General features: G+C 35.2%; 1 protein-coding gene across 1 annotated transcript in view; it reads left to right on the top strand.

Moving 5' to 3' along the window:
• The window catches only part of LOC111052407 (protein MAK16 homolog), a 33,642-nt gene extending 21,846 nt beyond the window's left edge, over positions 1-11,796 (top strand). The window contains exons 7-8 of the mRNA XM_039437419.1: positions 9,855-9,926; positions 11,634-11,796. Of these exons, the coding sequence (XP_039293353.1) occupies positions 9,855-9,926; positions 11,634-11,762 (201 nt within the window). The 3' untranslated portion in view covers positions 11,763-11,796. The remainder of the gene's footprint in view (positions 1-9,854; positions 9,927-11,633) is intronic.
• The last annotated feature ends 12,414 nt before the right edge of the window (positions 11,797-24,210 follow it).

Here is a 24,210-nt window from a genome sequence, read left to right as displayed (position 1 = left end):
TTTAATTCAATAAAGTGAATAAATTGCTTTTTATAACTCAGATAACTTTTCCACAATTATTAGTTACTTCAATTATGCTAAATTTTATGCTTTATAGGCATGTCAATCAAAGAGTTAACTTTTCATTTCCTATGCTTGAAATTTGTAAGGGTGAATTATTTGAAGTAACTGATTGTATTTCATTATTAATAAGATATTATTTTATTAACTAGAATCAATTGCCTTCAGAGTCAATGCATGTTCTTTGAATCACATCGTGTACGGTATAGGTAGGCCTACCTACTATGAGTACCGTATTCAACTTCAAAGGCCTCTAAGCTCTAAGACTTCAAAGCTCTATCGAAAAAAAATTCAAATTAATAAATTAATTAATATGCTTTACTTTTGGCATTTTTAGAATCTACGGGTTATATTACACCAAGAGAAATAAATATTGTAAACGTTTTTTAGACAATTTTATTTTAGCAGTCCCCTTTTTGATCATTGGATAGTTACGGTCCCGGCTGATATACTTAAATAAGAATCGTGAGGCCCATTGCCTGCCTAAATCAATATGCCTTTTTAGGCAAGGTTCAATTAGGGACTCCTCACCAGTAAAAGCTATACGAATATTAAAAAATATTACTTTTATAGATTACTGTAACACATATGACATGTACAAAGTGTATTCAAACAGGCGAACTAATTCTAATAATTATTGTTGAGATAACCATATCTTGCTAGAATAAACAGGTTCTGTTATGGTACTTTGAAAAACACATAGCCTATTTTAAAATGGACAAATATCTATTAATTATAGAAGGTAACTAGTACCCTTGTGATATTCCAAAATGAAACATGATTAGTTTCGACTTGTTCAATAAGGACTCTCTTGACAATGACATAATTAGAAACTGCATGCTCATGCTTATTATGAATATTTTAGGGTAGGCCTACTAGTTATTTTCTATAATTAAACATTAAAGTTGCCCTATTAAAATTAATACTTTAGAGTATTAATTAGAACTAGAGTAGCCATTCAAACTCCTTATTTACTATAATGTTCTAAAAGCTTATTAATTTTAATCAAAACCTTGGAAATATAGCCTAGAAGGTAGAATTGAAAGTGATTATATTTGATGTGGCTTGGAACATAATATTTTCAACTTTTGCTTGAGTTATTTTTCATATTCAAAGAATTATTACCCCTTCAATGCAGTACATAAGTACTATTACTTAATTCTTAATGCAATACATAATTGTGATACCCTATTTTATATCCAATTCAAGTCTATTATTTAACTACACGTTACCTCTAGCATTTGCTAGTCAGCAATGTTAAATAATGTTATTATTTCCAAAAAAGTAGAAGCCATACAGAACCAATAAAGTTGTTAAGAGTTCGATGCTGTTGGGTTGAATATAATTTTAAAAATCCCTCAAGTATAAACCATCAAAACTCATTTGATTAGCTTCATGTCACTTGCTGTTTTCTTCAAAACTACCTGAATTGAAGCAGTTAGCAGGAGCGATCAGAAAAAGAAGATATTATTATGAATAACATGAAATAAACACATCAAGATGTACTGAAAAAATGAATATATTTCTTAGATTAGTCCATCTCTTTCTTCTGTAGGCTACTACATCATACATGAATCATATCCATGGAATATTATTCATAGTTGATTTTCTTTGTCATCCTCTACTTCTGGCTGGTACACCTCTAGGCCTGAAATCAAAAAGTTATTGATAATTATTTATTATTCATTATAAAAAAACTTTGCAAAGTGAATTCTGAAATTGATTGTTTGTAATCTGTATAAGTTTTTAATTATATTTCTTGGGAAGAAACCCCCCAATAATGACAAAGTGATATTATATGAGAAATTCCAATAAACCAACAATCAGTTGAATTATTATTAGCATCAATCTGTAAGTTGTGTAATTCTAAATGATTGATTGAATAAATAAATAAATCTCCATGCAGGAATTGGGATTAATCAGTGTGCCCCAAGGTCAAAAGAACTTGTTGGTGAACAACATATTTTTGGATACCATGAACAATTCATTTATTTCTGTGGTCAGTAGGCCTACTTCTCGACCGTTTGGTTTACTTAACTCTTCCAAAATGTACTGCATAAAGTAATTTTTAGTTCTACATTTAGAGAAACAAGTTTAATGAAACAAATGGAAATAATCAATAAATTAATTGCTTAATCTGAAATGATGATTATCTACAACATTATAAGTAGAACTAAGTGATTTGAAAATGAATACCAAACTGTAAATACATAAATCTCTCAAAATAATGCAGGTATTTCATGAATTCAATCATAAATTTTAAAAGGTGGAATCACTGTCATTAAAGCTATTATTCAGTGTTTTCTACCAGCACTTGCTGAGTGAATTTTTGAAGTCATCTATTCATAGTTCTAATGTATGGTCATTCATAAAGTTCAACATTCACTCAAGATCAAGATGAACATCTGAGAAGATTGTTTTAAAAACAATGTATTCACTTATCATTCTGGGAATAGAGCTGTTCATAATATTTGGGATTCCTTCCATAAAGAAATTTATGTAACAAAATCTAATAATGTGATAACATTTTAACATCAAATTATTGATTTAATGTTATCACATTATTAGATTCTGTTACATAAATTATTTCTTTATGGAAGGAATCCCAAATATTATGAACAGCTCTATTCCCTGAATGATAAGTAAATACATTGTTTTTTAAACACTCTTCTCAACTGTCCATCTTGATCTCATGTGGTTTCACGTTGTTTCGAAATATTGTATACTGTAAGCAATTAATGATTTCAAAATTCAGTCAGTTTTTCAATTATTTTAGTCACATACCTTAGTTATGTCCTACTATTTGAATATCTAACATCAAATCGATAATAAAACATCGAAGTGGATAAACTTTTTGAAAAAATGGGAAACTGTATAAAATGACGTCGCCTATATAAATTTTAAAAAATGAGTGGAATTTTATCTTACCTAACTAACTTATTCTAACTATGGGTTCCAAAGAATTTTTCCATCCTGGTCAACAAAAAAGAATTCATAATTATGCATTTCCTTTTGAGCACATTCTCTTCAATATTTTGTTTGTAAATGGTACCTGAAAAAAAACATATTTAATCTTTCAATATATATCCATTTTGGAGATAAAGTGAAGTTAATCATCAATGATAATACATAGTTTGGACTTTGAATAAATTCGAAGTGAACTGGGCCTCAATAAACTATTTACATTAGATAGACTATACATACTATAAGTATATAGCCTACTTACATTCATAGCACATAACAGAAAATACTTTAAAGTTTCATAATATGAATTAAAACAGGAGACACACGACATAGATAGATTAAAAACACTGAAAAACTTACATTACACTCTCTGCTTGGTCGAGAAAAGGGACACAGTTCCTTGAATATTTCCGATTATAATGTAAGTTTTTCAGTGTCTTTAATCCATCTGTGTTGTGTGTCTCCTGTTTTAATTTATACTATTTACATTGATATACCTGGCATCACGCAATATATCGATCAATAGAGCATGAATAAGTTTTTCAAATACATTACTATTTTAGTTTTAAATGAGTTTGGTAGCAATGGTCAACCAGGAAAATAGTACCTATTTTATCTTTTTTCAATGGCAGTCTTTCAATATTCAATTACACTGACTCTGATCAAGTTATTTCTATAAAAATCTAAGCTATGTAATTTTGTTTCCAAGTTAATTTGAATAAATTAAGAGATTAATTCATAGATAGGTACCAAAGACAAAGTAAATGTTCTAATAGTCAGGTTAGTTTTGTTATTGTACTGATAAGCTATGGGTTTACAATATTTTGAGATGCAACAAGGATAATGGAAGTTTAGGACTTAGAATGTAATGAAATACTTCAAAGTCAAATGATGATGTTATTTTCAATAAATCGGTTTGTGAAAACTACTAGCTACATTATAAAAAATGTATTTTGTGATTAGGCCAACTCAATGAAAGTGTAAAAGACTGTTATCATGAAATGCTATCTTATCTTATCATGAAATGCAAAAGGTTATCTTGGTTGAATAATTTTTTGAATCTAATCATTTAATGTTAATCTAATCAATCAAGCTTGAATGAGTTTAAATCTAAATAGTTGATTAGATTTCTCTCTTTCTTGTGATAATTCTCTACCATACACAAACTGGCTAGTCTAGGCTTTACATTATCATTAAATACTAGAAATTATACTTTAAATAAATAAATAAACTTTTGTCAACTTCTAACTTTTTGAAAAATGTTAAAGATAGCAATTTAGACCTAGAGACTAGGTTATTAAAGACCTACTACTAGTAGGCTACCTGAATAAAAATTGTAAACATGCTGGTAGGCTACTTATAAAAATTATATCAAATTGTGTACGGTACATCTAGCCTACTTTATTATGAGAAATTTAAGTCTACTTACTTGAATCCTCTATCACATCAGCAATTTTTAACCATATTATATTTTTTAAATAGGTAATTCGTTGTGCAGGTCTGGAAAGTACAAAACTTTGAACTGTCGCATCAAATTTATAAGGAATTTCACGCCTTTCTGTTGTAAATCCATTTTCAATTTCTCTTGTAAAAATTATAAGAATAAAGAAACCAATGGAAATATTTTATACCTCAATTTTCTACTGCAAATAAATTTCACAGTATAATAAATAGTAGCAATCCGAAATCTGATAATCAACAGCAAAATAATATCAAAACAAACCATCCAACAATTAAAGATTGAGGTTAAAAAGAACATGGCGTCTGATCCGGAGAGAGATTATTCTGCCGGTGTCACGTGATCAGAGCAGAAAAATAAATTCGAAGCTGTCTGTTCCCGTCAACAGAATCCCGAAATTAGTTCTTTTTTGACAAAACGGTTCACGAGCAGTGATCGGTCGAAGCAAAATAGCATTGTGTTGATAGGCCTTAAGGTGCGTACAGACTGTCGCTCTGCTCCGCAACCGAACGTCACTCCAGCAGAGCGATTGATGATCGACCGGCGAGCAACAGTGGTTCGACCGGGGAACGCGAGAAGATCTAACATCTTCCGTAACGTTCATGATGGGTGCGTGGGCGGTGCGACTGTGGTTCGATGGTGGTACGAGGGCGGTACGAGGGAGGAGCGTGCTCGGTGCGGGTTGGAAGCGCGAATATGTGTACGCAGCTTTAAAATGAACGGCATAATGAACGACAGTTCGTCTCTGATTTGAACAGTTCTTTTTTTCTGTTCAACTTTCTGCCGATGGGTGAACACTCCCATAAGAACCAATGTTAATTTAAAGTGAATTCTGTCGTCTGCCCGTTACGAAAACACGGCTTAACTAAGCACATAGGGCGTCCATATTGAGATATAAATGTAAATACTTATTGTTGGATAATTCTCATAAAAATATAGTGCATCAGATTAAGCTAAGGTTAAGCACACCTGAGGAGGCGCAGCTGGTGATACAAAGTGTTGATCTTATGGAGATTGCCTTATCACACCGTTCCACGCCATGCCCGATTCAGTAGTGTGTGTGAGCTCTTCCATTCAAACCAATAAGCAAGAAGCACCTGGATGCAAAATGCCGCATCGCGCCTCCTCAGGTGTGCATCCAGCTAAAGTTTGTCATGAAATGCATTAAATATTTGGCGGTACGAAGTTCGCCGGGCCAGCTAGTAGAAATAGACACGACCAGACATCTGTGTAATGCATACAATGAATAATCCACTTGTCAGCTGATTGATTATGAATAATTCTATAGTCTGATTGATCTTCAAAGTAGATTTTTTATATATAAGTAGATTTTTTTTTTCAAAGTAGATTTTTTCAGAAGTAGTGTCGAACATTTCTGGGTATTGTTCCTGGATGATAGGAGACTACAAATGTCGTATTTGAAGTGTCCAAAACTCAGCGGTTATCCTTGTAGCTGCCATTTTGTTTTTTTCACTTAGGAATTTTTATCTCAAGAACGAAATGTTGTATTGATCTGAAATTTGGCATGAATATTTATGCTATAGAGACTCAACTTTAAAAAATAAAATGAAGGTTTTCTATGTAAATTTTCAAAATGGCGGCCATTTAAAATTTTTGATGGCAAATTTCACAAAAACCTTCCACATTACAGAAAATTTACAAGAGACAAAAAAGTTAGAAAATTTTATCAAGATTTCAAGGATACCTTATTTAAGATTGGTCTAATAGTCCAGTCAAATGATCGTTTTTCAGGGGAAAAGCATGCAGTACGAAAAAATTAATTTCTCTGTTATTCTTTTAGTCCAGTCAAATGGTCGTTTTTCAGGAAACAGCCCCGAAAGAATTTTTCTCGACGGTTCTATATGTATTTTGGGGCGCTGAATTCGAATCTGAAATTTGCTGACACGCCAGAGGGCGGCTTTACCCCCAAAACCCCTAAAATTTTGGACTTCTTTTGGTTTTTCCTTTTAATCTCGAAAACTTCGAGTTTTTGGAGAAAAAACATTCTTAACAAAATTAAAGAGAATAAAATTACCAATAAATTGAGTGGTCGCGCAGGATTCTACCATTCTTGGTTCCGGGGCTACGAATTTTCAAAAAAAGGGTATTTTTTAAGGGGTTTTCAAAATTATGCAAACCTACCACTTCTACCCTATACAACTTGGATATTTTTCTAGTATAGATTAGAAACCACACATCACGTGAAAGAACAATTAATTCTGAACAGGATTCCTTAGAAATTTTCGAATTTAGTAGTGGGAGGAGGGGGAATACACCCAAAAATAGAAAATAATGTCCTACAGCCAGAATACAAATTTTTCATTATAATACCTTTTCAAGGCCTTCCTAACAAAAAATACATATTTCGGCTAAAATCATCTCACGAGGGTTATTTTCTATAAGAATCACCCGTTAAGGTGCGTACAGATATACGCGCCGCGAACATGAGCAATTCACTTTTAATCAGCTGACTATATCTGTATATTTACAGAAAAGGTAAGATACAGATATTTAAAAGCTTGGCATCAGATATACGCGCCGAGAACATAAGCAATTCACTTTTAATCAGCTGATGCCAAGCTTTTAATATCTGTATCTTACCGTTTCTGTAAAAATACAGATATAGTCAGCTGATTAAAAGTGAATTGCTCATGTTCGCGGCGCGTATATCTGTACGCACCTTTAGAAACATTTAATTCCAGTATTTCCTAGTGGGGGGGGGGGGGGGTACGTCATAAGGATACGTCAAGGATCAAAACTTTTACCACTTATAACTTTTGAAATAATGATCAGATCTCCTCATACTACAGCTCATTCTTCTCAGCTCGTTAAGGTGGTTCAAAATCATGTATCATTACTGAAATGTGATTTTAAAAAAATGAAAAATTCCTCCTCTAGTGTATTTTAGCCCATATTTAAATTAAATACACAGAAAAATGGTCAATTTCTATATTCAAAACTGTGTTTCTCGGTAACCCGAAATGATAATAAATGGTACTTGGTCTTGATTTGAAGAACAGAATCTCCTCTTTTATATGAGGTAAATGAATTTTGTAAAAATATAATCGTGAAGTAAGATATGTTTGTTTCAAAAAAATCAAGAAATTTGCGATATTTTCCTCATTTTTACAGTCACGACAGTTTTTCGATAATAAACAGTCATGCTAGATGGATTTAAGGCAACGTAGCTTATAGAGCATGTAATTCTCTTCCATTTGAGACCAATCGCAAGTTCCTATCATGTATCTTATTCGTTTTAGAGACTCTTGAATAACAGTGAAATCGCAGAAAAAATGAGAAAACAAAAATAATAATTTTTTTCAATTGGCTGTAACTTTTGAACGGTATTGAAATCAGAAAAACGATTTATGAGAGCGAAAAGAGGAGAAAAGCCCTCGTTCCGCAATCGCTTCGCCCCCGCTCTGCACTAGCACCGATCATGAACGTTACGGGAGATGTTAGCTCTTCTCGCGTTCCACTTTTGCTCCCCGGTCGATCATCAATCGCTCTGCTCGAGTAACGTTCGGTTGCGGAGCAGAGCGAAAGTCTGTACGCATCTTTAAACGAGTGATAGGAACTTGCGATTGGTCTCAAATGGAAGAGAATTACATGCTCAATTTATTGGAAATTTTATTCTTTTTAATTTTGTCAAGAATGATTTTTCTCCAAAAACTCGAAGTTTTTGAGATTAAATGGAAAAACTAAAAAAAGTCCAAAATTTTTGGGGTTTTGGGGGTGAAGCCGCCCTCTGGCGTGTCAGCAAATTTCAGATTCGAATTCAACGCCCCAAAATACATATTGAACCGTCGAGAAAAATTCTTTCGGGGCTGTTTCCTGAAAAACGACTATTTGACTGGACTATTCGACCAATCTTAAATAAGGTATCCTTGAAATCTTGATAAAATTTGCTAACTTTTTTGTCTCTTGTAAATTTTCTGTTAAGTGAACGGTTTTCGTGAAATTTGCCATCAAAAATTTAAAATTGCCGCCATTTTGAAAATTTACATAGAAAATCTTTCATTTTATTTTTCAAAGTTGAGTCTCTATAGTATTAATTAATATTCATGCCAAATTTTAGATCAATACAACATTTCGTTCTTGAGATAGAAATTCCTAAGTGAAAAAATCAAAATGGCAGCTATAAGGATAACCGCTGAGTTTTGGACACTTGAAATACGACATTTGTAGTCTGCTATCATCCAGGAACAACACCCTGAAATGATCGACACCACTTCTGAAACTCTCTGTATATATAGGATATCTCTCTGGATATCAGAGTATGGAGGAATTCCTTTTCTTATCATATTATCCTTAAAATGCAAAATTTCAAAAAACCTTGTGTATACATCGACGCGCAGTTGAAATAGGAATATTCCTGCTAAATTTCATCGAATTCTATGAACGCGTTTGGCCGTAATCGCGTTACATACAGACAGACAAAAGAAAATCCGAGTTAAAACATAGACCTCACTTCGTTCGGACAATTATTCTGAGCTGTTGATAATAGCCTTTTATACGTGGGTTCAACCTCTGATAACATATTACCACAGAATACAATAGGAGTTTTACTGATAACATATTACCACAGAATACGATAGGAGAAACACAATATTATAGGAGTTTTCTCTGATATTACTAACAGTGTGACACCTCATTTTATGAAAAGGATTGTGGTTGGCTGGTCAACAGGTATGACAAATGTTTCTACCTTCAGGCGATTATGTTGAAGAAAAATCATGGGTACACTGTTTTAGTGATAAAATTATTCTTTCATAGTATTCGTCTTCTATTTATGACCAATCGGAGTTTGAAAAAATTACCCTCGTAGTTGATAAATCCAAATAATATTCAATGCTAATAATTCAGTTTTATTAGTTTGGAATGTTAATGGAATGAAAATGTGTGTGAGTGTGCGGCCACACAGCGATCCCTTGTAATTCCTTTTCCATTGTATACCTGGATCGCATATCTTAGATATAAGATCGGTTTCTTCTATATTCAGGGTTGGTAAAAATTATTATCGAAACAGCTTACAATTTCTCTTACAAAGATAATTTGACAGTAGGTTTCATTGTGGATCCTATTCTAATTAAAAAACTACTTTTCTGTCTTTATACATTATAATATATAATATCTGTATATATATACTCTTCTCCTAGGATATCTGTGGGGTCGCACCCTGAGATTTATTTTTCATTGAAGAATTAAACATTATACATTTACAAACATAATACATTTACATTATACAATTAAACATTATACATTTTATTTTATTTTTATTATTATAGTCTATGTTTCTATCTATCATTATCATTATAAGCATTTACTTGGTTGAATTTATTTTTTATAATTTTATTAATTTTTTTTTTAGGAATCTGATGAAGAAAGTGGTCAAAGAGAATTCGTTAGCGATTTTGAAATGTCTGATGAATCTGATATTGAGGTAAGAATAATGCACTTTAAGGTGCGTACAGATATACGCGCCACCAACACGCTCCGCACTCGCTCCGATCATGAACGTTACGGGAGATGTTAGCTCTTCTCGCCTTCCACTCTTGCTCCCCGGTCGATCATCAATCGATCTGCTCTGGTGACGTTCGATTGCGGAGCAGAGCGAAAGTCTGTACGCACCTTAAGAGAACTGTGTATTGTTTTATTTCTAAGGCCCGGTTGCACAAAAGCCAGTTAAATTTTAATCGTGATTAATTTCACGAGAACCAATCAGAGAAGGCGTTCTTGAAAAGACGGTTGGTTCTCGTGGAATTAATCACGGTTCCGGCTTTTGTGCAACCGGCAATAAATGTATAAAATTATTGAATAAATAATAATTCATCAGCTCTAAAATACTTATTGATAAAAGAAGCTACAAACGAAGAGTTTACATACTTGTGCTGCCGGTAAGAAATAGAAAGCGGTCAGACTTTCTGAGTTCTTTGGTCCGCATTCTCTCTTACGACAAAATGGCGGCGTTAAAATACGAGCGTTCTAGTTGGATTTCTCAATTAAAGATGAATTTAAGAAAAGCAATTAATATTATGAGACAGAGAACTAGTATCTGTAATTTCAGTATCAATTTAATTAATTATTCATTTGTAAAAAATCACTTTCATTAAAATGATAGTGAAGAGGATTAACTAGTAAAACCTTTAATATTCCACTCCCAAATTCAGATTATCATTTCGAAATAAGGTTATAAGGTTCTCACTTTTACATTCACTCCACATCACAATTTTCCGTCCAAAAATATTTGTACTTGAAATTTATAATTTAGAACGATTAAATAAACAATAAAAATGGAATACCAAAACTAAAAATGCATATCATAAAATTAAAAAAAAATAGATTGAATTAACTGTGAAATTTGTATCGTAGTGTCTCTCTCTCTCGACCGTTCACGGTCAAGTGCTGAAGGGAAGGGTATCCTCGATACCCTTTCTGAGGATGGACATCTAAAGGTCCAAACTTCACCGTTTCATGTGAAAACATTACAGTATTACCTCAATATTCGCATATTTCATCATATATTTCTTTGCTTAATTTTATTGTAAAACTCTTCAGTCTGTATACATTATGTTATTTTACCCTTAATGGTAATTATTGTTAACGCTAGAACTTAAGTTGAATTTCGTATTGTTAAACACATGAATAAAGGAATCTGAATCTCTCAGTTTCCAAGAATCGGAACTCTGAACGCCTGACCGCAATTGTATGCACGCACCCTTGAAGAATAATCAGTGAAGACGAATTATTATTAACTCCGCCAGATATAAGTAATTTAACAGGTTTGGGCAGTTGTAGAAAAAATTTTGTATGTAATTCGCGCGTAATGCTTCTTTATCGCTCTTGCAAAGTTATCACGCTTGTTTTGCGCGAGCGATAAAGTCGCGCATTACGCTCTAAATACATAAATAGCTATTTGCATTAAGAAATTGGTCTGGACTTCTCTCATGTATCCAATTAGTATATTAAAAAATCAGAACTACAATATATTGCAAGCAAACCCCCTTTTTTATGTCTATATTGACTGTACTGTAACTAACTGGATGTAGCGTTCTATTTGAGGTAGTAGCATTCCATCAAAACTATAAAATGTAAAAAATAATATCCAATTATTTTATTGTTATCAATTCATTTACTTTTCAATTGACAGGATACACCAATACAGGTGAGAGCCAGCACAAGTGGAGTGAAGAGTAAAATAAGAACACGACCGCATCTAGAAGTTGAATATGAAACTGAGAATGCGACACCCAGTCGAGTCAAGGAAATCAATCGATGAAATGTAATTCAATAAAATACCTTTTTATAATTTTTTTAGCAGATTTTTTCCTTACTGACTGATGCAACTGATGGGTCACCAGAAGCAATCATTGGCGGTCGAGTGTGAAGCAAGGTTAAAAATATTTTCAGTGGCCAACAATATTTCTTCTTCTTTTTGTTAGAACTAACACTTTTTATTCTTTTGCCGCCATAGCGTGTTTACAACAAATAAATCTAATGAATCTATAGGTTATGTGCTCCAGCCGGTAGCAGACTATCGAACAGCTCGAGCCGCCTCACTAGAGACGCGCGGCTAGAATAGTAGATTCGATGCTGAGTAATTTTATCATTAGATAGTGCATTTTTTGACTAAATAGATTTGGCCGGCTTCTTAATTACCAACTGGCCAGGGGTCTTAAGCGAAAAGTTAGGCTAGTTTCACACACATACGGTTCAGTTCAGTTAGTTTTATGAGACAAAAAATATATAAGGATAAATTGAAACTCAGGAAGCATTTTTTTCTTTTTCCAAGGCAAATTACTTGATTTTATGAATGGATAGAAGAGATGAAGGTTGTGTACCTTGTGTCACGTTATCAAAGATTTACAGTCTAAAACAAGAATCAAAGATTTACAGTCAAAACAAGAATCAAATTTTCAATTTATATTTTGAATTCCAGAATGAATTGTGAAAATCCAAAAAAGCTGCGTTTGAGAAGAAAATACAAACCTAATAAGAACCGAGTGACAACCTTGAATGTGAAAGTCTCATTCGTTTTAGGCTTAGACCAGATATAGAATATATCTATATTCTATACTTGGTCTAAGGTTTTAGGCAACGAACCGAACGAAACCTATGTGTGTGAAACTAGCCTTACACTTCAAAGAATGGTGTGTTCAAGAATGAATTATAGAACTGCGATAAGCTAATGTAGTGTAGTCATGGAATAATGAAGTATTTGAACTGCCTTGTTGAATTACTAATTGCAGCAAAATTTTGCCCATTTAGGGCGAGTCTTTGAGTTGAACTTCGACTTCGACTTCAGGTTCGTTCGCTATCGATAGTTTCCGCTGACATTGTTCATCAGATCGACAGTGATCATGTTATTTCATGTAAGTCAAAATTGAGTTGATTCGGAACCTGTTAGGGCTTCTTATGTCGCAAAACCAATGTTTCGTAAGCAAGACACTTTTTGTATTGTCAGTAATGGCCGCCATCTTAGATTTTTATATGATGACAAATAATAATAATAATATATACATTTATTTCCTTTAAAAAAAGACAATCAAGCAATTAAAACATAAAAAGTACAAAATATCTACAATAGGCTTATGAAAAAATATGGAATTTAATTCTATTGGAAATTAACCTACTCAACTATGGGAAACCCATGTACTAGAGTAGGTGTTATTAGTAGTAATAGATTCTGGGTGGGGTTGCAAACTGCAAATACGTTGGGTAAGTGAGCTCACATATTGTTTGAGATTATGTTTTCTATATGATGTCTTCCAGTTGAAATAATCCAGTTGTTAGCAGCAGTTTTGAATCTTCTTGGGTTTTCTTTTGACTTGATTTGTGCAGGAAGTAGATTGTGGAGTTTTGGTGCTAGGTGGTTGAAGTGTCGTTGATATATTGCCTTCCTAGCCACATTCGTAATAACAAGGTTTCTGTTTCTTGTGTTATGACTGTGGTTCCTTTGTTGAAAGCTTTCCGGGTTTTTGTGTAGTCTGCAAATTATTTCCAAGGAGTAGAGCTGTCTTACACCAAACTCATTGTAGAGCTGGTCTGACGGATAACGAGGTGGCCTCTGCTTGATGATCTTCATTATTAGTTTTTGCACTTTTAAGATGGGGTCAAGATGCACGTAGTTTGTTCCCCCCCCCATCCTACAATCCCATAGGTAAGCAGAGACTGAACTAAGTAATAGTAGACCGTCTTTATGCACTTCTCATCAATCAATGCTCTCAGCATTTAAACTTGTAAATGGTCTTTCTCAGCTTCTTGCAGAGGTTATCTATATGATGGTCCCACCGTAGAAAAGAATCCAGTATAACTCCAAGATATTTTATTGTCGGTTTTCTGTGGTGACAGAATCCAAGGGCAGGGCAGTGGACTGTGGATGATAGTTGGTATAAATACCTACAAATAAATCTTTGAATTCTGTACATAAAAATACTGATAGCTTGAAGTGTGGTAAGTACGCCAATAAAAGACTAAATGAATCAACAATATAAGATTTAATAATAATAAGATGATAATAGTAGGCAGATGGCCACATACAAAAACAATTGTGTCAAGTATCTTGGGATCAATAAAATAATGATAGGCAGGTGGCCACATACAAACATTGAATCAAATATTTTGAGATCAATAAAATAATAATAGGCAGATGGCCACATACAAAGGCAATTGTAGGTAGGTTAAGTCTTTGAATCCTTAAATAATAATAGGCAGATGGCCACATACAAAGGCAATTGTAAGTAGGTTAAGTCTTTGAATCCTTAAATAATAATAGGCAGATGGCCACATACAAAGGCAATTGTAAGTAGGTTAAGTCTTTGAATCCTTAAATAATAATAGGCAGATGGCCACATACAAAAACAATGAGTCAAATCTTGGGAAAATTACAACATGTGAAATAATGTAGAGAACTACAAAATTTAAAAGAAATTAGGTCAATGACATTAATGACCATTGAAGTATGACAATAAATGCAAAGGTAGTAATAATGATACCTGAAATGAATATAAATTGAGGGCAATAATGAAAGTTATTACTAAGGTACAATAATAATGATTAAAAAATGGCAATAAGCTGTAAAAAATGCTCAGCAAATAACATACATAAAAAATATATGTGGCATAGGCCTTCAGTGATTTGAATGTCAAAATAGACTTCGACCTAACAATTAATAGGCGTTACTGGCCTTAAAATATCACTAAGAGCTAAGGGTAGCTAATAAATACAAATGAGGACAGTCCGGGTTGAATATAGGCGACATGGGCCTTCAATGAATTGAATGTCAAGACAGACATCAATTAGAACGAGTAATAGGCGACAGTGGCCTCAGGAAATCACTTGTAAAGCCAAGGGTAGCTGTCAAATCCAGAGAATTAATAGTTGCTACTATTGAATACAATTATATAGGCGTCAGTGGCCTCAGAAAATCACTTGTGAAGCCAAGGGTAGCTGTTAAATACAAAGAATAATTGCTACTATTGAATACAATTATATAGGCGTCAGTGGCCTCAGAAAATCACTTGTGAAGCCAAGGGTAGCTGTCAAATCCAAAGAATAATTGCTACAATTGAATACAATTATATAGGCGTCAGTGGCCTCAGAAAATCACTTGTGAAGTCAAGGGTAACTGTTAAATACAATGAATCAATAGGCGTCGGTGGCCTTAGTGAATTGCATGTCAAGATAGACATTAATCAAATAATAAGTAGGCGTCAGTGGCCTCAGTGAATTGAATGTCAAGATAGACATTAATAAAACAATAAGTAGGCGTCAGTGGCCTTAGTGAATTGAATGTCAAGATAGACATTAATCAAATAATAAGTAGGCGTCAGTGGCCTCAGTGAATTGAATGTCAAGATAGACATTAATAAAACAATAAGTAGGCGTCAGTGGCCTTAGTGAATTGAATGTCAAGATAGACATTAATCAAACAACAATGATGCATACGTAAATGAAAATTGAAAAGAACGATTTACATAACCTGAATAAAATTTTGAAGAGGAGATGCGGCCAGGCAGACAGGCAATGACTCCGCAATACCAACAGGAGCAGGACATCAGCAAGCGATGAAGTGATCTGGCCATGCGATGACGTCCACTACAGCAGGCGAATCCCCCAATGTAAAAGTAGGCTGGAGCGAGTAGAATTCCAAACGAATAATCCGATCTTCAAATTGTGGAATTTTTGGCTTGATTTCCAAACGGTAGAGATGATGCACTTGAAAGTTTGAGGTTCACGAGGTGAAGCCAATTGTAGAAAAATGGCAACTGAAGCTTACACGAGGTTGTAATTTTAGACAAAGTTTATCCAATTTTAACAGAGTAATTGAGTGAAGAACTCGATGAATAATTGAATCACACTGAAGAATGGAACAAACGAATTAATTGAAGAATAATTCACACTTTAAAAACGTTTTGTAGATCAAATGAATAGCGATGAAACGCTCACACGAGGTTGCAATTTTAGACAAAGTTTATCCAATTTTAACAGAGTAATTGAGTGAAGAACTCGATGAATAATTGAATCACACTGAAGAATGGAACAAACGAATTAATTTGAAGAATAATTCACACTTTAAAAACGTTTTGTAGATCAAATGAATAGCGATGAAACGCTCACACGAGGTTGCAATTTTAGACAAAGTTTATCCAATTTTAACAGAGTAACTGAGTGAAGAACTCGATGAATAATTGAATCACACTGAAGAATAGAACAAACGAATTAATCTGAAGAATAATTCACACTTTAAAAAGGTTCTGTAGATCAAATGAATAGCGATGAAACGCTCACACGAGGTTGCAATTTTAGACAAAGTTTATCCAATTTTAACAGAGTAATTGAGTGAAGAACTCGATGAATAATTGAATCACACTGAAGAATGGAACAAACGAATTAATTTGAAGAATAATTCACACTTTAAAAACGTTTTGTAAGTCCGATGAATTTAGATGAAAGGTTTAGACCGAGCGCAGGAAGCACACTCGACTATCCACCATTGAAAAAGACACGGAGATGCTGCAAGCCTGCAAGCTACAATGAAAAAGGCAAGCTGCCGGATGTGTTAGAAACGTAGGCAAAGCGCTCGCAAACGAATGGTGAAAAAGTAACAAATATCTAAAAGGTAAGATGCCTAAAGACAAGATTAAATTCTAAAAAATCGAATAGCACAAATATTAAAATTGCAACAGCAAAAAATCCGACGAAAAAGGTACGAATAGAAGTATAGAAAACCAGCTGATTAGAGCAGTGGCAAAGAACCGCGACTGAGACGTCACTGGTCAGCGCAGACGCACGAAAGACACAGCGCGCAGACAGACAGACATGATGACGACATGATATCTACGTAGTAGTGGAACGAATAACAAGTGAAACCGTTCCAATAGATGCTTTGTCAGATTTTACATAAACTGGGCCCCTTGTGTCATACGGGGGTATGGCACAATAAGAAAAAGTAAGAAATATGTAAAATCTGGCAAGGCAATTGGAAATTGAAAACTGGGCCCCATGTGAGAACCAGGGGAAAAAAAACAATGAAACCTGAAAATACAACATGAACCGTAAGGGCAAGGGGATTAACTAGAATCCTCATCAATGGGAAGAGGTGCTAAACTCGAAATAGCCCTCTTAAAAGTGCCAGAGGGAGTGAGAACAGTGACAACTCGAACCTTGTCGTCCTTACCGGGATGAACTTCAGTAATGCGCGCCAGCTTCCAAGTGGACTGCGCGGAACCAGGATCCTTCAAGATGACAACCGTACCGACCTTCAAATTTTCACAACTGTTTAACCATTTGCCTTTTTTCTGAAGAGTGGTTGAGGAATGGGTCTTTTTTCTGAAGAGTGGTGGAGAAAAAGTACGAGATTTGGGGCTGCCTACACGAATGGGAATAGGACCGGCGTAATCCAAACCACAATTATGAAAGTGAACATTAGCCTGAACGTGGGCCGCTGGAAAACTACCCATGATTTGCTCAGAACGAAGAGCCGAAAAGCGAAAACACATTAAGCAATGCCGCAATACACTTTTGATGGTGCGACGGGTGGAGGGAAACCAAAATCGTTGTCTTACACTGGCCATGGTGGCCTGCACCCCAGCATGACTTATACGACGATGGTGAGCAACAATCAATGCACGAGTGAATTTATGATTGCTAGGCAACAATATTTGATGTTTGTAATCAAAGGAAGCATTTGCATTTTGCAAACGTCCACCAACTCTGAGCAGAGAATCTGAATGAACAAATGGTGACAAGGCTTTAATAGAACTATTAGGCAATAGCTCCTGATTTTGACGCAATGCTTTAAGTTCGGCAGAGAAAGCTTCTTCTTGAATAGATTTGAAGATACAATTTTCAGCTTCTGAAATTTCAGAGATAGTTAATTGACCAAAACGCGGAGTGACTGAATTTTGTTTTTTACAATTATGAATGAACCGTAGAACATATGCTGTTGTACAAACGATTTTGTGATAGGTGGAGCAACTATTGATTATACCTGAAATAACATCACTATGAGAAGAAGCAGTAGTTAATACCTGAACTGATTGAGAACTGTTTTCCTGAACTGATTTCTGAAACTGATGAGAGACATCATTTGAAGTTAGAAAATTCGACGTGACCGTACGGGGAGCGGCCACAGGTGAAGCGGGGAGGCACGAACGAGGTGCTGCAATAGGACGAATAGCTTTACAAGGACCAAATATGACCCAACCTAGACTGGTTTTCTGAAGGATGGGAGCGTTTTGAGCTAGATACAATTTACCAGGCTGAAGAACAGATGCAAATATGCCAGCACCAAGTAACAGATCTACAGCTTAGGCTGATCAAACAATGGATCCGCTAATTTGAGTTCAACAGGAATTGAAATTTTGGAAAGATCAATGTTCACACTAGGAACATTAGATGATATGCTATCAACTACAATACAATTTTCTTCAACCGACCACGAACGATCAGATGAAGACAAGCAAACTGAATGAGAAATAGATGATTTGGTCTTATTCTCACCTACACTATGAATCAAAGTGTCAGAATACAAGGTAACAAGTGACAATTTTTCAGCCAACCTAGTTGACATCAAATTACAATCATAGCAAGAGTCTAAAAGCGTGGTTGCTTTAATAAATTCCCCACTAGAAGTTTGAACCAAAACTTCAGCAGTAGGTAACAAGGCGACAGTTGATTGCTGTTGCAAACACAGTGACGAAGTGGAGCTCATTGTGACATGAGAGTTCTTCTGAGGCTGTTCTGCATGAGAAACAGCTTGCTTAGTTGTTTCCACATTCTGAACCATGACGGAATTCAAAACAGCATTCTTACCATTGGAGGGAGCAAAAGATTGAGAATGAATAACATTTGAAGTTACTTTATCCTTAGAAGTAGGCTGAGTGTCCCGTGATTGAGGATATGACCTGTGAAGAACAGTGTGGTGACTCTTGCCACAAAGTGTACACGATTTGTCCGAACAAACATGATTGGGTGCAAAAGGCTTGAGGCAATTATAACATAACCTTTTGTCACGGACAGCATTCCAACGATCAGTAACCTGTAACTTCAATAATTCATTACAACGATTTGGAAAATGACCAACAGAATTACAAAAACTACAAGGTGACATAGAAGAGGTAGTAACCTGCATCCTAGCTTGAACATTTGATTGACTTTGATTGAACTTCGGCTTGCTATGAGCACCAACCGAGTTGGATGTACTTTGCTGTACATTTCCTTGATGATGGTTAGCTGAGCTTGAAGCAACAGCTTCCATGATTTTGCATTGTGATTCCAAAAAATTCCAGAATTTATCAATGGTGGGAATGTCGTGTATACCAACACTCTTTTCCCATTCTCAAACAGTAGCAGTATCCAACTGCAACAACATTTTGTGCATATACAACAAGTCCTTGATTTGGACTCCAAGTTGAAGCGCTTCGAGCGCGGTAATGTGGGACTTGCAAAAGTCAATGAATGCCCGTAATGATTGCAGACAGTTACGCTTTATGGTAGGCGGAGATTCAATTGCCGTGACGTGCCTGGCAGCAATTAATCTCTTGTTGTCATACCTCTCCCTTAAGAGGTTCCATGCAAGCTGAAAACCATTTTCGTCAGCTTCAATGTGTTCCACTCTAGCAAGAGCTTCACCACTGAGTGATTGACGAAGATAGAAAAATTTCAATGAATCATTAATGTTATCTTGATTACCAATAATATTAGTAAAAGCACTTGAGAATGCTTGCCATTTTGAAAGCTCCCCATTGAAGCGTGGAAGCGGTATCTGAGGCAACTGAAAATTTGCCAAAGGTGCGTTTTGAGATGTTGGCCGCTGGGAAGCACCAGCAGTGGCCTCATTGTTGCGTTGTCTGCTTTCAAAGGCAGTTAATGCAGCGTTTGCCTTAGAGGTAATGGAGATAAACTTATTGAGTATCTCAAAATGAGTTGAAGTGTCCTGTGCTTGCAACTCTGAATTCGATAATTGTTGATGTATCTTATCATACTTAATTCTAAGTGAACCTAGTTCGTTTTTTACAGTCAATAGTTGATAATAAGTGGCTTCAGTGTCCACAACATAATCGTTATAGCTGGTTATGAACCAATCTATTTCCTGGTGCAAATTGTCTCTTGTATTGAAAAGAGCAGAAGGCTCAGGAAGTGAATCTTCCTCATGATCAGACATGCTTAAAAATTAACAGAAAAACCTGAGTGAATGACACGATAGTGCACTGTAGCAATGCGATTGCTGCGCCAATAAGCAACCTTGGGCGCTGGTCCAGTACGCAGAGAGGCACGCCTGTGCGTTTGAGGCAAGTTGTATCAAGCTTGCTGTGCGGCGAGTCAAGTAGCGAGCTCGCAAGGCGGTGTAGTTTGCCGTGTGTTGTTTTCTCAATGCGCAATAGCCGTCTGTGACCAGTTCAGTGCGGTTCAGTCTCTCAGGGTACAAGATAGTTGATAGCTGGTGCATACACGTCGCAGCGTGCTTTGAGTTGCAGCCAGTACTGAAAATTTGAAACAAGTGTGTGAATGCTTAATATTAAACAATATAAACATACAAAGGTACAATGAAATAAAATATACACTAGAGTGGGACCTAATCATTGGCGTCAAGCTAGACTATTAGGCACACGGTCACTGAAACCCCAAGGTTCAATGGACCAAGAAATGGGTAATAAAAATTAACAATTATCCTAGGAAAACACTGGGTCAAAAATGAACGGGCTGGAGGACCAATTTTTACAATTGGTCCAATTAACAATTATCCTAGGCAAACTGGGTCAAAGATGACGGGCAGGAGGACCAATTTTTACAATTGGTCCAATTAACAATTATCCTAGGCAAACTGGGTCAAAGATGACGGGCAGGAGGACCAATTTTTATGACAGAATCCAAGGGCAGGGCAGTGGACTGTGGATGATAGTTGGTATAAATACCTACAAATAAATCTTTGAATTCTGTACATAAAAATACTGATAGCTTGAAGTGTGGTAAGTACGCCAATAAAAGACTAAATGAATCAACAATATAAGATTTAATAATAATAAGATGATAATAGTAGGCAGATGGCCACATACAAAAACAATTGTGTCAAGTATCTTGGGATCAATAAAATAATGATAGGCAGGTGGCCACATACAAACATTGAATCAAATATTTTGAGATCAATAAAATAATAATAGGCAGATGGCCACATACAAAGGCAATTGTAAGTAGGTTAAGTCTTTGAATCCTTAAATAATAATAGGCAGATGGCCACATACAAAAACAATGAGTCAAATCTTGGGAAAATTACAACATGTGAAATAATGTAGAGAACTACAAAATTTAAAAGAAATTAGGTCAATGACATTAATGACCATTGAAGTATGACAATAAATGCAAAGGTAGTAATAATGATACCTGAAATGAATATAAATTGAGGGCAATAATGAAAGTTATTACTAAGGTACAATAATAATGATTAAAAAATGACAATAAGCTGTAAAAAATGCTCAGCAAATAACATACATAAAAAATATATGTGGCATAGGCCTTCAGTGATTTGAATGTCAAAATAGACTTCGACCTAACAATTAATAGGCGTTACTGGCCTTAAAATATCACTAAGAGCTAAGGGTAGCTAATAAATACAAATGAGGACAGTCCGGGTTGAATATAGGCGACATGGGCCTTCAATGAATTGAATGTCAAGACAGACATCAATTGGAACGAGTAATAGGCGACAGTGGCCTCAGGAAATCACTTGTAAAGCCAAGGGTAGCTGTCAAATCCAGAGAATTAATAGTTGCTACTATTGAATACAATTATATAGGCGTCAGTGGCCTCAGAAAATCACTTGTGAAGCCAAGGGTAGCTGTTAAATACAAAGAATAATTGCTACAATTGAATACAATTATATAGGCGTCAGTGGCCTCAGAAAATCACTTGTGAAGCCAAGGGTAGCTGTCAAATCCAAAGAATAATTGCTACAATTGAATACAATTATATAGGTGTCAGTGGCCTCAGAAAATCACTTGTGAAGTCAAGGGTAACTGTTAAATACAATGAATCAATAGGCGTCGGTGGCCTTAGTGAATTGCATGTCAAGATAGACATTAATCAAATAATAAGTAGGCGTCAGTGGCCTCAGTGAATTGAATGTCAAGATAGACATTAATAAAACAATAAGTAGGCGTCAGTGGCCTTAGTGAATTGAATGTCAAGATAGACATTAATCAAATAATAAGTAGGCGTCAGTGGCCTCAGTGAATTGAATGTCAAGATAGACATTAATAAAATAATAAGTAGGCGTCAGTGGCCTTAGTGAATTGAATGTCAAGATAGACATTAATCAAACAACAATGATGCATACGTAAATGAAAATTGAAAAGAACGATTTACATAACCTGAATAAAATTTTGAAGAGGAGATGCGGCCAGGCAGACAGGCAATGACTCCGCAATACCAACAGGAGCAGGACATCAGCAAGCGATGAAGTGATCTGGCCATGCGATGACAAGCATGGAAACGTCCACTACAGCAGGTGAATCCCCCAATGTAAAAGTAGGCTGGAGCGAGTAGAATTCCAAACGAATAATCCGATCTTCAAATTGTGGAATTTTTGGCTTGATTTCCAAATGGTAGAGATGATGCACTTGAAAGTTTGAGGTTCACGAGGTGAAGCCAATTGTAGAAAAATGGCAACTGAAGCTTACACGAGGTTGTAATTTTAGACAAAGTTTATCCAATTTTAACAGAGTAATTGAGTGAAGAACTCGATGAATAATTGAATCACACTGAAGAATGGAACAAACGAATTAATTTGAAGAATAATTCACACTTTAAAAACGTTTTGTAGATCAAATGAATAGCGATGAAACGCTCACACAAGGTTGCAATTTTAGACAAAGTTTATCCAATTTTAACAGAGTAATTGAGTGAAGAACTCGATGAATAATTGAATCACACTGAAGAATGGAACAAACGAATTAATTTGAAGAATAATTCACACTTTAAAAACGTTTTGTAGATCAAATGAATAGCAATGAAACGCTCACACGAGGTTGCAATTTTAGACAAAGTTTATCCAATTTTAACAGAGTAACTGAGTGAAGAACTCAATGAATAATTGAATCACACTGAAGAATAGAACAAACGAATTAATCTGAAGAATAATTCACACTTTGAAAAGGTTCTGTAGATCAAATGAATAGCAATGAAACGCTCACACGAGGTTGCAATTTTAGACAAAGTTTATCCAATTTTAACAGAGTAACTGAGTGAAGAACTCGATGAATAATTGAATCATACTGAAGAATAGAACAAACGAATTAATTTGAAGAATAATTCACACTTTAAAAAGGTTCTGTAGATCAAATGAATAGCGATGAAACGCTCACACGAGGTTGCAATTTTAGACAAAGTTTATCCAATTTTAACAGAGTAATTGAGTGAAGAACTCGATGAATAATTGAATCACACTGAAGAATGGAACAAACGAATTAATTTGAAGAATAATTCACACTTTAAAAACGTTTTGTAAGTCCGATGAATTCAGATGAAAGGTTTAGACCGAGCGCAGGAAGCACACTCGACTATCCACCATTGAAAAAGACACGGAGACGCTGCAAGCCTGCAAGCTACAATGAAAAAGGCAAGCTGCCGGATGTGTTAGAAACGTAGGCAAAGCGCTCGCAAACGAATGGTGAAAAAGTAACAAATATCTAAAAGGTAAGATGCCTAAAGACAAGATTAAATTCTAAAAAATCGAATAGCACAAATATTAAAATTGCAACAGCAAAAAATCCGACGAAAAAGGTACGAATAGAAGTATAGAAAACCAGCTGATTAGAGCAGTGGCAAAGAACCGCGACTGAGACGTCACTGGTCAGCGCAGACACACGAAAGACACAGCGCGCAGACAGACAGACATGATGACGACATGATGTCTATGTAGTAGCGGAACGAATAACAAGTGAAACCGTTCCAATAGATGCTTTGTCAGATTTTACAGTGGATAGTGAATGCAGTACTGTTGGAAAGGTTGACTGTTAAGAGATTTTCTGTAGGCTGTCCATGCTGTGTTGCTGAGAAAGTTAGAAAGTTGGTTTTTGTCATAGTTTAGGGTGAGCAGATTCTGATTGAGCCAATGTGAGATTTTCTCCAGTCCCATTTCAGCCTTATTCTATGTTATTGTCCACGTTCGCCCCAAAAACAAAAGAACTGTGTCATCGGCAAAGGTGGTGACATTTCCTCCAATTTCC

This window comes from Nilaparvata lugens, chromosome 1 (assembly GCF_014356525.2).
Source record: "Nilaparvata lugens isolate BPH chromosome 1, ASM1435652v1, whole genome shotgun sequence".
Taxonomy (NCBI): Eukaryota; Metazoa; Arthropoda; class Insecta; order Hemiptera; family Delphacidae; genus Nilaparvata; species Nilaparvata lugens.
This window is presented reverse-complemented; position numbering and strand designations above follow the sequence as displayed.